Source organism: Crinia signifera, chromosome 6, assembly GCF_055691185.1.
Source record: "Crinia signifera chromosome 6, ASM5569118v1, whole genome shotgun sequence".
Lineage (NCBI taxonomy): Eukaryota > Metazoa > Chordata > Amphibia > Anura > Myobatrachidae > Crinia > Crinia signifera.
In genome coordinates, this window is record NC_139222.1 from 141860891 (window position 1) to 141877606 (window position 16716).

At 42.6% G+C, this 16716-nt stretch overlaps 1 protein-coding gene across 1 annotated transcript; it reads right to left on the minus strand.

The window, feature by feature from the left end:
* Nucleotides 1-353: 353 nt before the first annotated feature.
* Nucleotides 354-13956, minus strand: LOC146008309 (cyclin-dependent kinase 5 activator 1-like). Its single transcript, XM_083147473.1, has 2 exons — nt 13454-13956; nt 354-6956 (listed from the first exon to the last, which is right to left on the minus strand). Exon 2 carries the CDS (start codon nt 6847-6849, stop codon nt 5974-5976), a length of 876 nt encoding a protein of 291 aa, XP_083003599.1. The 5' UTR covers nt 6850-6956; nt 13454-13956; the 3' UTR covers nt 354-5973.
* Nucleotides 13957-16716: the final 2760 nt, after the last annotated feature.

Sequence of the window (16716 nt, forward strand, 5' to 3'; positions counted from 1 at the left end):
TCAAATATGCTTAGTTTGACTAGCAAAAATCACACTGTGTGTACACGCCTTAAGCATAACCAACACAATTCACATAATTCACATAATTTTATATTTTTTTTTTCTAAATTACTCAATAAGAAACCTTTTGCCTAGTGTTGCCACAAAAAAAAAATTCTTATATTCTATGGCGCTGTGATTTGAAAAAGATTGGGAAACATTGTCCAAAGGCAGCGGTTCCCAATCCTGTTCCTCAAGTGCCCTAACGGTGCAGGTTTTCCAGGTTTCCCTTTCTACACATATATGAAATAATCTTTTAAAGTGTGTCTGAATAATGGGTAGACCTGTACACCTGCCGGGGGGGGGGGGGGGGGTGTTTACTTGAGGGCTGAGTTTGGGAACCACTGTTCTAGGGAATTTGATCAGTTGCATTGTAACAAAATCCTGTTTCTTCACTCTGAACAATCTGCCAGTGTCTGACCTCTAGCCTACAATCGCTGTGTGCAAATAGCCAGCAGCATACAAGCTCCAGTAATTATCTTTCTTTGAAGTCTGAGATTTCAAACTGGATAGTGTAAATCGCCTACGCACAGGGCATTTCTTCCTCATGAAAAAAGTGCTTGTACTCACCTACAGATGCAAGGTGATGCATGATTTATAGCAATATTTCTAGAAGCTTCCACACTGGATAAGTGTGTACATGCTTATTTTATTCTAAAATTATGTTATCTATTTATTTATGGAGTACCCCAAAAAATAGCATCTTTTCATTGCATTTTACTTAATATGGACAGATAGTCACATTAACCCTTCGTTGCACACTGTTGCAAATTTGCTACATACCCATGTACATATACCCATATACATAAGGTCAGTGGCATAACTAAATGTTTGCGCCCCCTGCCTTACCCGTCCAAAAGCCACAGTAGCAGGCACCTTGTCTGTGGTCCCAGCTACCCTGTCCGCTCCTGGCTCCAGAGTCTAATGAAAACGAACCATCACAAAATGTCCGCGCCCATACAGCAGACCGTTTTCTGCTGTATGGGAGGGCGAACATTTTGTGATGGTCCATTTAGATTAGAAGCAGAAGCCAGGAGGGGACAGGGGAGCCGGGACCGCAGACAAATCTTCTGCGGGTCCTGGGCTCCAGCCACAGACGAGGCAGGTGAGCTCCTGGCAGGCGGCAGTGGCATTACAATAGCCCCGCAGGCACCCACACCTACACAGCGCCTCGCCACCACTGCGGGGCTATTGTTACATCACTGCATAAGGTATATAGGTATACCATTATATGGTGTATTAAATTTGCTAGAGTTTTTTTCTACATAAATCTTTTTTTGCCAGTGGATTTTTTTTCATTATTTTTCCTTGTCCGTACAATTCACAAGCATGAAAATATTTAAAAATAAATGTAAAAAAATCATGCAAGGAAGGGTTAAGCATGTAATGCGGTGAATTCAAGTGCAGATTAAAACTGGTTTCCACAACAGACAGCTCTAAATGCTGCTGGACTTGAGCTAGTGATGATGTGTAACAGCAGCAGGCCATGTAGCCTATGTATTTTATATGTATCCTGTTTTAGACATCCTGACCCCAAACACAGCATGGCATTAGTGCCTTGGGCTAATAATGGTTGGATCCCTGGTTAATAAATATCACCATCACATACCAAGATTGTTAACCAAGTTTTCTACAAAATGTCAACATGAGCCTGCTAATGTTAACTTTTGTCACCCCTTCAATAACCGTAAACAGCAGATGCACTTTTCATGTGTCTAATAACTTTATCCTGCAGGACAAATCATTTATAACCCCAAATGTGCACCTAGATCAGGACTACATCCAAACTACAAAAAAATATGAAATTACCACAGTTTTTCTCTAACACTGCACATGTAACACATAAATGGGGGATGGGGTAACTCCTTGCTTGCTAATCGGCATCGGTTTCAAAACAAGAAATTAGTGGCACATCTCATAAAGATCATTATCAAAGCAGCTAATTTGACAACAGATACCCCTTCACCTACAGAAGGTGCTAGGTTGCCAGATTATGGTTTGGAATTATGCATTAGATAAGGTTCTGCAATTTCAGCGTCCCAGTAAAGTGTAATCTAATAAGGCAGAACTCTCAACAGTTTCTAATGGTTATAATTTAACAAAAGCTGGTTCTGTTTGACTGTCTCTTAGCTTATTTTACAATAATAAGCTATATTTTATGGAATAGCTAGCCTTTACGTCAATATGGCTCAGAGAATTGCATTAGCTCTGGTTTTGTCAGACTGGGCCAGATGCACTAAGCTTCAAAAGTGATAAAATGGAGAGTGATAAACAGCCAGCCAATCAGCTCCTACCTGCCATGTTTCAGGCTGGGTTTGAAAAATGTCAGGCAGGAGCTGATTGGTTGGGTGTTTATCACTCTCCATTTTATCACTTTTGAGGCTTAGTGCATCTGGCCCTGTATCTGTCACCTGACATGAGGAGAAGGAGGCAGTCATTTTGTGGGCTCAAGTAAGATTGCAGTATATGCATTCACTAAAACCTGATGTGTCCTGCATCAGTGATGTCAGTTGTCTCTGATGAAATCATAGACTACATATTAGTTTAGGAGACAGAATTGCTGCCTACACTGTGTGTAAGTGATGAGTACACTTTTAGACAGACTTGCCAGAAAGGGAAGCGGACAGTAATGTTCTTATACATAACCCAGTGATGGCTAACCTTGACAATCCAGATGTTGTTTAACTACACATCCCAGCATGTCTTGCATCAGTTTTAGCATGGCCAAATAGGAAAACTGTAGCAGGGCATGCTGGGATGCATAGATCAACAACAGCTGGAGTGTCAAGGTTAGCCATCACTGACATAGCATATTAACTACATCCCCTTAAAACATGGACTGTTATGGCTGACAGTTGGGATCCCGGCGGTCAGGATGCTGATGCCAAGATCCCAAATGCAGACGTTACCACTAGTCAGAATCCTGGCACATAAGGTCTATTTTCCCACATGGGGGTCCACAACCCTAATAGAGGGGGAATAGAACCTTGAAGCAAGCCACCGTGCCAGCAGCGTGATACCGGCAGCTGTTGGTATACCATACTGAACCCATTTTAAGGACAGCCATGCATGAACAAAGATAATTTAACTATCTGAACTTAAGCATGCTCATCCTTAAAACCTGAACAGCAATGGGGGGAAACTCTGTTCTGAAGTGTTCCTATTGACCCATGCTTTTTATTGCTTTGGGTTAAATCACATTATAGGGATATAAAGCACTTTTATATTTATAGCTTGTCACAATATGTGTTGGTGTTATGTCACATTGGGCCTGATTAAGAGGTGTATGCAAATCCCATCACAATCCCACACACAACAGATCTGCCAAAATATGCTCATGCTGCAGCTGTGGACACTTGTACTAGAGGACACTGTGGACACTTGTACTAGAGGCCCACCTGGGCCTCTCTTATTCTGCTCTTGTGTACAAAGACAACCATTGGACACACCATAGAATATACGCACAACCCAATGGTTGCTCAGACTATCCATTGGGATTAAGCCAATGGAGCCATTGTAACTGTGTACACAGACGCAGTCAGTCTCAGATGCCCACCAAAACGGTAACGACACGTCTGTATATGACTCGTTACTCCCCAGAAAATCTCTGGTGTAAATTTACTAAGATGGGAGTTCTGTTGAAGATGGGATGTTGCCCGTAGCAAAAAGTCAGTCATACTGCATCCAAGTACTGACATTACTCATCCATTGGGGTGCATGTGCAGTGTGACTCCAATGCATGCATAGTTTAAAAAAAAAAAAAAAACTCCGATCCTCTGAAGCAGACCCATTGAGACACACTCCATCTACCACCATCTAGTCAAAGAACACTTTGGCTAGGAGCCAGTGACATCACTGATATGCCTAATGGGCAAATATTCCAGAGGTACTAGTAGATCTGTGAAAGGGTGTACTGCAGGTTTTGTTTTATACTGGGATATCATATTCTTATAGTTCAGCAGTGTCTGCACACAGTAAAAGGCTGCTTTCTGATTCACTATGAACACAACTCTCTGCCTAATACAAGGTCACTAGTTCCTACTGAATAGGTTGCTGCCTCTTTTTTTTTTTTTTTTTTTTTTTTATATACCCTGAATATTGTGTTCAGTTCCCTAAATAGCTGCTCACAAATTCCTTGGGATTGGTCAGGCGATTGTAGCTTTGAACTTGATTGGACAAAAATGGTTTAACTAGTGTCTAGTTATTCAGAGCATAGCAACAAACCTTATTTTTACTATGCAAATATGTATTATATGCTACAAGTGAAGTTATTTAGGCAAATCACATAAGAGCCACAGGTGGGTTTTCCAGCTTTTCTAAAAGAGAAACGTTGGGTAAGAGAAACCTGTTACCAGCAGCTCTCTTATAGTATTCCAAATATTACATACATAACAAAGAGGACATCTAGTTTCATTGTGTTCTTTAGTAAGTATTAATATACCTACTACTGCACTTATTAAAGGAGTCTTACAATTATGTGTTCCTGACCTCCCCACTTCAATAAATTGATGAAGTAGGAAAAGTGCTGCATGGCTCATACAGTACATCTCTCTAGTAACCCATTTATATTGGACAGGGTTAGCAAGAATCTCCACATACACTGACATACCCTATTAAGAGCTTGCTCAACATGATCATTTTACAGATCATTGTCTTTAATTGACTGTGGGTTGTAATACATGGGGTGAAATTTAATAGGATGAGAGATTCAGAAAGCGAGAGATTTGGCAAGAAATCTCCAGGGTTTTTTTTTTTTTTAAAGCGGCAATCATTTACACTTTTTTTGCAGCGTAAATGATTGCCACTTTAAAAAAAAATCTCTCACCCTTTTAAATTTCTCCCTTGGCCTCTGTTCCTGGATTAAATACAGGCAGCCATTCAATTAGAGGCCCAAAAGTAACCTGCGACTAGGACAGCACCATTGTAGCAACCCCACCAGCTAAAAGCATTCCGGTACCCCTGCTTAAAGCAGATTTCTATTTCCAGCTTGGAGAGTTGGAGCAGAAATCTGAATTAAGTTCTGTTTGGGGCTAGTCACACGTTCGGGCCTGTAACTGAATAGCCCCCAGTAACAGAGTCTGTGCAATACAACTGGCAGTTAATTGAAATTTTCTCATTGTCTTGTTAACTCATAATCTAGACAATGGAGCTTTTCATTTATACATTTTTATGTATCTTCCCAAAACCACAGCAGAAGAGGGAGATGCGACCTTTACCAACGTTCAAAGTATTGTATTCAGGGGAAGTCTTTGGAATGGGAAGAACAAAATCTGACCTGTTTGTTAATTTGTTGGGAAGGTTTAACACATTACGTCCATGAGAAAAGTAGTTAACTGTTAACTGCTTCTTAGAAACCCATGTTATTCATACCAAAGTAGAGTCCGTAAACCAGTAAATCTGGAGTTTCGTTTTGCCAGTGAGGGGTTAATGAGATTTCACATTTATGATTGGGTTAAATAAGGTTATATCTGGCTATTTAGCAAGATGGGTGTAAACAAGAATGGCAGGCAAATCTGGTGGATTATCAAGGCGAGAACTTATTTCTGAGACATTATCAGCCTTTATATACCACCAGACTTCTGAGCAACAGTTCTAAACACACTTTTCTTTCAGAGTTCTGCTGAGATTTGTTACAGTGGGGGAATGGCAAAACATTGCATTGAGTGAGCCTATGTTTGATCCTGTCAAGCACTAGAGTATGACGATCCATTTTCAAGTAAAGCCCTAAAGAACATTGTATTGGAAATCCAAACAGCATGTTCAGTCCTTAAATTCTGCTGAGGGGCACCATTTGCTTGCCAAATTCCAGCACAGGAATGTCATGTAACATCTTACCATCCAAAAGCCAATACAAGTAACTTCTTTTTTCGTTCGACCTCAACAATGCAGTCTTACTTCACAGTTCACTCACACATGCCTGACAGACCATGCAGTTTACCGATCTAACCCTATCATAAGACGTTTTTTGTCCTCTTGTCCACCCTCTGCTTTAAGATCAGCAAAGATTTGAGTGAAATATTTGGGGTCAGCATTGATGCGCAGCATCTTTGGGCTCATTAATGCAATAACAGAGAGGCAGCGGTCCCAAAAATCCTCCTTCGAGCTCTCTACAAGAAAGGGTTTCAGTGGATAAGAAATCTCATTGCCCATGTAGGAATATGACAAGTATACACAGGTCAACAACGATGCCTGTAGTTCCTGTTCACTGGCCAGTTCTGAAGAGATGACATCTCGGCAGAGCATGTAGAGAAAGACCACATTGGCGGGGGTGATGAACCCTTGATCTTGCCACCCTTGAAGAAGGAGAGACCTATCTACACTTCTAAGCCATAAAACAGGGTCTGTAGGTGACAGATGCTTCAATTTGTAGCACCTTCGGCAGAGGAACTCCCCTAAACATTTCAACAACTCACTGGTGGATGCCTGCACCACTACGCGTTTTGGAGAAGAGCGTACTTGTTGCTCTTGGGCTGATTTACTGACAGTAGATACAGGGTCCTTAACAAAAGTATCTTGCGCGTCCTGTGTAAAGCTTGACAAATTAGCACAGGATAGAGACTTCTTCAGATTCTCACTGTTCAGTTGGGTAACATTGTTCTGGTAGCCGCTGTTGGTTTGACTCTTTTTGGGTTGTCTTTTTTTAGAAGACACAGCCACAAGGCGTTTCCAGGGCAAGATGAATGAATGTCTCTTCAGCGATTTTCCATTCTTGCTGTTCTGGACAGCGGTGTAATGGGCCACACTCGATGAGCTTCCCTCAAACAGACCTGCCTTGCGGTAACTTGGCGATAAAGAGAGGACAGTCCCCATGATTAGGTAGAATCTGTTGTTGGAACTTTACCTTTAAGGGAGAGCCTCTCGATAGGCAAGTCAAATTTCGGACATCTTTTGAAGTCTTTCTGCTGAAATGTGTTTGTCTGTAAAAGAAAATAAATAGCATATGCTTATTTCTAACTAAGCAAACATGATTTCTAAAAATCACCATTCACAATATAAAAATGTTAAAAGCACACATCATAAAAAGAACACTATGAACGTGGTATTACAGTACCGTAAGAGCATGTAGATCCCTTGGTTGCTACCATGTCATACACTGTCAACCTAAGGGGAAACGGTCATCGGTCAGAACACACTTAGGTCGACAGTCATTAGGTTGACCCCGGAAGGTCGACTGGCCCCAATGTCGACAGGGTTAATGCTCGACATGGGTCAAGGTCGACAGTCATTAGGTCGACATGAGTTTTACACTGTTTTTTGTGCCGACAGGCGGTATTTCATGCCCTACCATCCACTAGGGCTTGGTGGGAGAATAAAATAGCGTGCCCGAAGAATTGCGAGCGACGCGAGCGGCTGCGGTTCAACTCCAATTGTGTCCATGTCGACTGTGTCGATATTTGGGTCAAAAACAGAGAAAAACTACTTATGACTGTCGACCTAAACCCATGTCGACCTTGGCCCATGTCGACATTAAGGCATGTCGACATTGACCCATGTCGACCTTTAACCCTGTCAACCTTCCGGGGTCGACCTAATGACTGTAGACCTAAGTCTGGTCTGACAGATCTACCGATTCCAACCTAAGTACCTATGAGGTAAATATTTTACAAAACAACTACATTAAAATAAAGCGTTTAATAGTCTATACATATTTTCATATCGTATACGCTAGTCTGTAATACAAAATACATCTGTTATGTACATAGCTTTTTAGCACACACAAAAATGTGTCAGTGGCATAATTCACTTATACTGTACTAAGCCTGCTCATTTCTGGAAAAGTCCTAAGGGCTGCAGCGAATAAGGAGGCAGCTGTACCTCTGATTGGCACATATATTAATCTGTCTTAATTCAGAAAATTAAAATGAACATAGGAAACCACTGGAGAATTTAGCTACATTTTCTGCATATAATACTAGTACATGATAGAAGGCTGCAGGGATATAGTGACCAAATGCTGTGTGCTGACATGATCACAAAACAACAAAATGCAGTCTTGTACAAACCACGCAACCCGGTACCACCAGTGGTGGTCTGACTGACACGGGATCAGTATTAAAGGAATGGACCACTGTACAACTCGTTGGCAGGATTTGGTGGGGGAAGCACTGGAGGACCGCCAGTTGGAAAGACTTGCACCAATGTATACTTGGTCATTAGAGGAGCTTTCCACTCTGGGGGTTATTCAGGTTGATTTGCTCAGATGCGTATATGCATCCTTGCGAGTCAACCTAACCCTGCCTTGCGGATGGTGGCACGCCGGCCTGCCATTTGCAAGGCGCGTTCTTTTGAACTGGCTGCGAATAAATGTTTTGCATAGACATCCATTCACAGCATGCAGGGGAATGCCCACATCATTCGATGTTTGCAGTCCATGGAATGATGTGGAACGTGCACGCATATGTAAGAGTGGTCTGAGGCACCCTTACATATGCGGGGATGTTGTGAAGGAAATAGGAGGGCAGCTGACACCCGGTGATGTCAGCTGCCCGCCCCGTCAGCTAGGCCCAGTGTTGTCATGGGAACGCCCATAAAACGCTGGCCGTTCACAAATACTAACGGAGCCACCCCCCACCCGCAGTCCTGGGTGCGTGCACCCAGCGATCCCTGTATTTGCAGTGGGTGCACGCACCCTGCGTATGCACATGCGCAGAAACAAAACATCGGTCCCCGTGCGAACGAATGGCAGGTGCGAACGGACCTAAATAAGGTCCTCTGTGTAGCCAAGGATACATCTATAAATAATTATCCTGTATGTGTAAATTTGCATGAGAATATCACCTAATTAATTGTGTCTAGCAGTCTGCAACCCTGCTGACTCGTGTGCGTGTCACTCAGTGACACCTAAAAATCTATCTTGGGAGTGAAAACAAAATGACTCAGTTGCAGACTGCTATTGTCAGCATTGTACCATATACAGGTTTGTAACCCTGCTACTCTGACCTGGGTGCAGCGGACAATGTCATAGTTGTAGCTGCCATAGGTTGGCTGGAAATGTACAATTCCCTTCTGCATAAATAATAGTCATCATCACCTCCTTAATCAACTAAAGAAAACCCAATACAAATACTTGATTGCACTGATCTTACTACAGACTGGAAGATTACTTTTCTCAGTAATTGTTTAAAGTGCAATTAAAATGAATAGGTATTAAATCAGTTTATAGCATTTGTGTGTGTGTGTGTCTGTTCTGTGAGTGTATAAAGGTCTATTATTGCATAATTGATTTTTGTTTACTGTGAATACTCACTTGCGATTGATAGAGGAGAGACATCAGAGATACCCCACAACAGCAGGGAGATTTGGGCTGAAGAAAGCAAGGCATCAATTTATTGATATGCATTCTCCTGCTCAAATTCATGTCCTGTGGCTTGGGGAGGGGGTTATAGAACATTTACACTCTTCTGCCCCTGGCGTGGGTTCCAAACAAGTGTGGATAATTAGGTTGACCACTATTGGTCGACATGCAATAGGTCAACACAGCAAAAAGGTAAAAATGCCTTAGGTTGACATGGTCAAAAAGATCGACATGATGCTTTCATGTTTTTTTGTGTGTCTATTTCAGCAGATGTCGACATGGACACCGTACAGCGTCCACTTGCCATGCTTCGGGAACGATACTTCGCTGCGCTCTGAACACTTTTATATTCTCCCTCTATGCCTATTGGGATTGTAAAGTAAGAACAAGTCGGTTTTACAAAAAGAATCATGAAAAACTGATCTCAACCATTTTCCATGTTGACCTTTTGACCATGTTGGCCTTTTTTTCAGGTGTTGACTTATTGACAAATAGTGGTCGACCTATTTACTGACAGCCTAATGACTACATACCATTCCACACTATAGGGGTTATTTACAGTGGATCCCTGTTGTGCAAATTTGCACAGCGATCGATTATCAAATGACTGAGCATGCGCAAGGCCAAACGACTAAAATCAGCAATTCACAACCACAGCTTGCTTCACAGGGTCATGGTTACGCACTCTGCACACAATGGAAGATTCATTCGATGGTGAGGGAGCTGCGTATGGATTTGCAGCTGGATGACGATCTGCGATATTTTTGCAAACCATTCGCAGACTTGCACAGGGCAGATTGTCACTCTGTCTGGGAGGCGACTATCTGATAGAAGGCCTCTGCAAAATCCTTAACTCTCAATAGAAGCAGGGGCACCAGCGTCTATTAATGTTGTGGGGCTGGGGGTCGGTAAGATCAAATGTAATTTTGGTACCCCATTTGTACCCAGATGTTTTAAAAATCCCATCCAGGGACAAGTGCTCCACTCGACCTCCCCGTGATGTATAGTATAAAACTACAATGATCGCATCAGCAGTCTTTAGACCGCACAAGTGGCTGTATCGGAGAGGGATCTTTAGGATCCACTAAGAATTCCCATCTTGTCAGATGAGTTGCAGAGGAGTCTTAACTCTTCCGTCTTATACCACTTCTCCTTCAAAATCCCAGGTCCGACCCTGGTTTCTGGTCACAATTCCAACCTGGTCAGACCCAGTTTACACCTCACTTTTGACCTGGGTTATTCCTGGATCAGTCCAATTTACACCAAACTTGGGTCTGGTTCTGCATGTCACAAACCGAGGCGAACCTCTGCATACACGGCCAATGAGAACTGCAGCACCTGGGCTAGATAACCCCGGGCTAGCCAGGGCAGGCGACAGGGGGGGTCAAAGGGGACATTCGTACCGGGCCCCGATCAGTTGAGGGGCCCCAAAGCTTTGAGGAACTCAGGGTCTGTAAGCATGACTGGCTATGTGTCTAGCTACCCGTACTAATGAGTTTAATGACACAACACACCAAACCACACAACGCACAATGCTGTGCCCTCCCATCTGCCCTTTCCTATTATATTGCATAGTGAATATTAATTATTTGTTTATTTCTGTCATTAAAAAAATACATGAATAACAATCCGCGTTCGGTGTTGGGGGGCCTCAGAGATATCAGTGTTCCGGGCCCCAAGATTTCTGTTGCCTGCCCTGGGGCTAGCCATTTACCTATATCTAACTTCTTTTCAACTAATACCAAATTAGTTTCTTGTGAATAAACACAAACAAAAAAATATATATATATTTTTTGTCATTTGTAAGACAGCTGTGTAAATCAAGAGGGTTCATGAGGTCAGTTATCTTCTTTCCCGCATAGCTGTCAACATTAGAATTTGTCAATATTCAGCAAGAAAGTGGCCTTATTCTGAAGAAAAACAAGGGCTTATGTGAAATATTACACCTTTTAACACTATTGCATTGCTCCATTCTGTATGAAATGGCAACAAATAACCATAGTGCATAGCCTTATGGGCAGCACGGATGGTGTAATGGTTAGCATTACTGCCTCACAGCAGCACTGAGGTCATGGGTTTTATTCCCACCATGGCTCCAACTGTACAGAGTTTGTATATTCTCCACGTGATTGTGTGGGTTTCCTCCGGGTACAATCAAAAATTATACAGGTAGGTAATTGGCTCCGAAAATGTATGTACATGTGGTAGGGAATATAGATTGTAAGCTCCACTGGGCCAAGGACTAATGTGAGTGTTCAATATGCTCTGTATGTGTGCGCTATATAAATAACTTAATAAATAAATATTGGAAGGGCTGAAGCGCAGTTGAAAGACATTGTTTTTATGGGGTTTCCAAACACACACAATGTTCACACAGACAACCCCATTATGCAGCATATCTTGCATGAATTTAGATTGCATATGGTAAAAAAATGAGTGCAGGCTATACACAATTTGCCCACATTGATCCTTACTACCATATAGGCGGAAGTAGAGTGGGAAAGACAAATCATGCCAGACAGGATAGTGTAGTGCAGTGTATGTCCAAACTGTGGCCCTCCAGCTGTTGTAAAACTACAAGTCCCATCATGCCTTGCAACAATTTTGCTATTAGGGAATGCTAAAACTATGGCAAGGCATGCTGGGATGTGTAGTTTCACACGGACATGCCTGGTGTAGTACATAACCTGACTGTTCAGATTGGATGTTTTGCGTCTGCGGATGTTTTGGGTCTGCACTGATGATGACTTAGCAGTAATACAGTGGCACACAGTCCGGGTGTATGTAATCTGCACAAAATAATAAACGTTTATAGGAAGATTATTTCCTTTCACTAATTTACTTCCTATTCAGCATTGGCCCTTAAATGTCATAATGGACCCATCTCATACTGCACTATGTATCAGTAATGGTAAGGACTCCCAGTCGCCATGTTGCTGTGCTAGCATAGTGGTTTGTGGCCTTTCATATATATCTGGTTTGGTGACAGGGAATCTGTTTATTAAATATTAATTACAATTAATAAGCAAACATAGTACACAGCTATATAAATATGCGTGTGTGTGTGTGTGGTTGCCAATGTATGTTGCAATGAAAGGAGAAAGAGGCATGTATCTATCTGTGAGACACATATCTGTGAGAGTGCGATGCTGTGAAAAGGGACCCTACATGCAGAGCTGCATGTCACAGAACTGCACTGCAGGCTTTCATCCCACCTCACAGCCATCATACCACCTCTGGCTCTGTTGTTAGGTTACAGAGGGAAGATGCTGTTATTGTATACATATGTGTGGGGGTGGGGTGTGCCTGGGTAAGAGAGAAAGGATATTGATCTGATCAATGTTAATATGGAGAGAACACTGGTGTGTTTATAAGAATAATGAGCATATAATAATGAGCATATAGATGACCATGTCATTTGGAAATACTTTATGAATGAACATTTAAAGAATGCTAAGCGTTCACATTATATGCTGGTTTATGTATGCAGAAATCATTGCTGTGATTTAAAATAGCTTACACACACACAAAGCATAAAGGTTGTCCTGTAAGAAGAGGTTTGTCAGATAACAAAGGGTGTCTTCGTTGGGAATCACACATCTCATTTTTCAGGCAGGACTGCTCTGTGACCATTATATTATTACTGAATGGTCTCTATAACCTTAATTTTAGCCCATCTATCTATCTATCTATCTATCTATCTATCTATCTATCTATCTATCTATCATGGTTCTATGCTCCATAAAAAAAGCATACAGGGTATTCCCTCTGTTAATGTAATCATCTAATATCTAATAGGAATGAATATACTGCTGTCACATACATCTGGTCATAGACGATAAATAGAGATGAATGCCTTATTGACTGCCACTGTGCAGAAGATTGAGCTCCAGTTAGATAATTATCAGCAATTGAGGATTCCTATTGTTCTTCCCTTCCAGTAACATGGATTCTATGGTAATATAAAGTGAATAAAGATATGTAGAGGGAGGAGACAGTGGGAGATGGGTAAAATGCCCCAGGGGAACGCATGAGCATTCTGAACATACATGTTGATTTAAATGGGTTGCTATCCCCTCTAATAATAATCTCAACCTCCAAATATTTCCTATCACCTACCTCTAAATGTCCCTGGTTCTGTCCAAGGTCCTGTTTTTGAGGCCGGCAAGCAAAATGTCTGCAGGATTATTTAAGTACATTAGCTCTGCAATCAGCTGGACAGGTTCTGCTTGCAGCACGTTGTACTTGCAGCTGGATTAATCAGAAGGGTTCTGCTCACAATGGGCTTTGTAATTCTTAAATTCCAAACTCGCAGCTTGGAACAGGGGGTTCCGGCAGAATCCTGAAGCTTGTGATGTTCCCCAGCTGAGCTGTGAGACTTCATGCTCTAAATACGGCACTGGATCGCCTGACCAAAGCAGATCAGCTAGGTTCGGCTTGATTTTTTACCGTAGCAAATGTGAATAAATCCATCTATCCCCACACGATGCAGCAGCTGTGCTTGTGTATAGCAGAGTGTATGGGAAGAATAATATAGATCTTCCTCAGACTGTATTTAGCAGTGTGTGCTGTGAGCAATGAGCATCTGTCCCTGAGTGACAGATTCAGAACAAGGCTCCAGCTCCTCCCATATGAATGATCTTCCCAGTAAACAGCTGCAGCTCTGAGTACTGCCCATCCATTGCCTCTCATACAGGCCAGGGAAGCAAGGAACCCAATGTTATATATCCTGATGAAAGGGAAAAAAATTTATTTCAGTAGGACTACTTATTTAAGGGATAGTGGGACCTACAAAAATAATACATTATTATGATGATTTCACCTTAACACAATTATTTACAAGACCAAGGAAGTGCAGCATGTTGCTTTACCTGGATCCTTCAGGGGAAAACTGGATGAAGTATGATTTTCTATTATGTCATATAAGAAAGGCACCCAGGCATCTGCAAAACCTCAACTAGAGTGCCAAACGCTAACCCTAGTGAACTCACAGGACCCCCATTCTTCCCGTGAAGTGGTCTGCAAGCTTAAAAGCATTGATCAATTCATGAGCCAAATCCCCATTATTTATTTATTAGGGTGAGTGCTGAGCTGCTATGATTTTTATTTAACTCTCGCCTTTCACAAAATGGATGTCAAGGAGGAAGACATCCATGTTGTTCTTAGTGCAGGTGGCAGCTGTGGAACTTTTAAAATGCCCCCTCCACACTTTCATGTGTCATGTGTTTTTTTTTCAGAAAGTGGGTATTGGTGGCAGTGTGGGTCTGGGGGGGTTGGGGCGGAAGTTAGTTGAAGTTTTGCCTAGGTACTGAGAAGCTTTTTCACCAGCCCTGGGTGAGAGGCAGGTATGCACCCTTTTCCCAGGAATGGCCAGTGCGGTGGATTTCTGTATATGTATATGTATATGTATGTATGTATAGTTTTGTAAATGATAGATGAAATATTAAAACGGTTTCACAATTGTAATAAACTGCAGTGGTTCCAATGCTTCATCCCCATCACACCACCAATACAAAAACACACAAACAGCCACCTATATCTATCTCTCCTTTCTAATCTTATCAAACCCAGGCCCCAACCACCTGTCCCACCCAGATTTAACTGGTTCCAAGCATTATAGAAACTCATCTAACCTCATAAATATCAAATGCCTCCCACCACACAACTTAAATGTGCCCTATCGAATGCACGCTCTGTTTGCAATAAATTAGCATCCATCCACAACCTTTTTATCTCTCATACCTTCAACATGCTGGCCATTACAGAAACCTGGCTCACACAATCAAACACAGTCTCACCTGCAGCACTGTCACATGGTGGTTTCCACTTCATTCACACCTTCACATACTCTGTTCTACCACCAGTTCCTTCACTCACATTCACATCATTTGAAGTACATTCAATTAGGATTTTTTCCCCTTTTCTCTCTGCATGTTGCTGCCATCTATCGCCCACCTGGGCTTCCCAAATCTCAATTTCTGGAAGATTTCTCTGCATGGCTCCCCCACTTCTTATCATCTGACATCTCCACTATAATTGTGGGTGACTTCAATATTACTATTGACAGTCCACAATCTCTGCAGGCTTCCAAAGTCCTCTCTCTAGCCTCTTCTCTCTGCCTTTCCCAGTGGTCTGACTCCTCTACTCATTAGGAAGGCCACTGCCTTGACCTTGTTTTCACCAGGCTGTGCTCAGTCTCTGATTTTACTAACACTCCCTTCCCTCTCTCTGATCACAATCTCATTACTTCTCTGTTCAAACATGCAGTTATTACCCCCATTCTGAAAAAACACAATTCTGCCCCTAACTCTCTCTCTAACTACTGTCCTATCTCTCAGGTCCCTTGCCTCTTCAAGCTACTGGAGAGACTTGTTTACTCTCGCCTCACACACTTTCTTAATTCTCACGCCCTATTAGACCCACTTCAGTCAGGCTTTCGTTCCCAGCACTCCACTGAGACAGCACTGACTAAAGTAGTGAATGATCTGGCAACTGCTAAGTCTAAAGGCCATTACTCACTACTTATTCTTTGTCACGATCCGGGTATTACGTCAGGTCATCTTACCGGCTAAGTGCCTCCGCAGGCTCAGCTTGCGGTTCAGATCTCGTCACTGCCGGCGTCCTGTCTGTCGTGCGCCATCACTGCTGTCATCCTCCAGTCCTCTCAGCGCTGCTGAGTCTGCGGCTGCGCGGCGCACCGCTTCTTCCACCCGCAGAGACAGTATCCAGTGTGCGGCAATCCGCCTGTCCGCCGCCATTGCTCCCGGCCATGAGCATGGCGCATACAGTCTTTCCCGCCATAGCCTGACATGGGGGCTGCCATGTTTTCCCAGTCACATGTCATTTCCAAAAAACAAATAGATATATATATCTCCAACACTATATCTATTTGTTTTTTGAATCTATTCACCGGAGGGTCTGTGGGAAAACCTCCTCTATATCTCTGATATATCTGTTGCCCGCCTGTGAGCGCACCCTTGTGAACAAAAAACTTCTTTGTAAAACACATGTCATTTCCGTCCAATCCTGTTTGATCTGATCTCCCTGTCATACCTGCCCGGCCAATCCTGGCCACCCAGTGGGTATAAGTATTCTAGGAGCTCTCAGATCAATGCTAGTGCTTCAGTTGTCATTTGTCTATGCAAGTGTTACCTGCTGGTGTATGTTCTCCATTGCTGCAGTGTGTTCCAGGTATTCCATCTCCTGAGAAGTCCGGTTATTCCATCTCCGTGATCCATTATCCGCTGCCCAGCAATCCAAGCCTAGCTCCAGGACCTTGGTCCTATTCGATGTTCCACCATAGGTCCTGAAGTCCGATATTCCGGACCCACAGTCTACAGCTTCCGTCCGTTGTTCCGTACCCACAGTCTCAACTACAGTCC

Coding starts and splice junctions, on each gene's coding strand:
- LOC146008309 (XM_083147473.1), bottom strand. CDS start 6,849: ATGGGGACTGTCCTCTCTTTATCGCCAAGTTACCGCAAGGCAGGTCTG.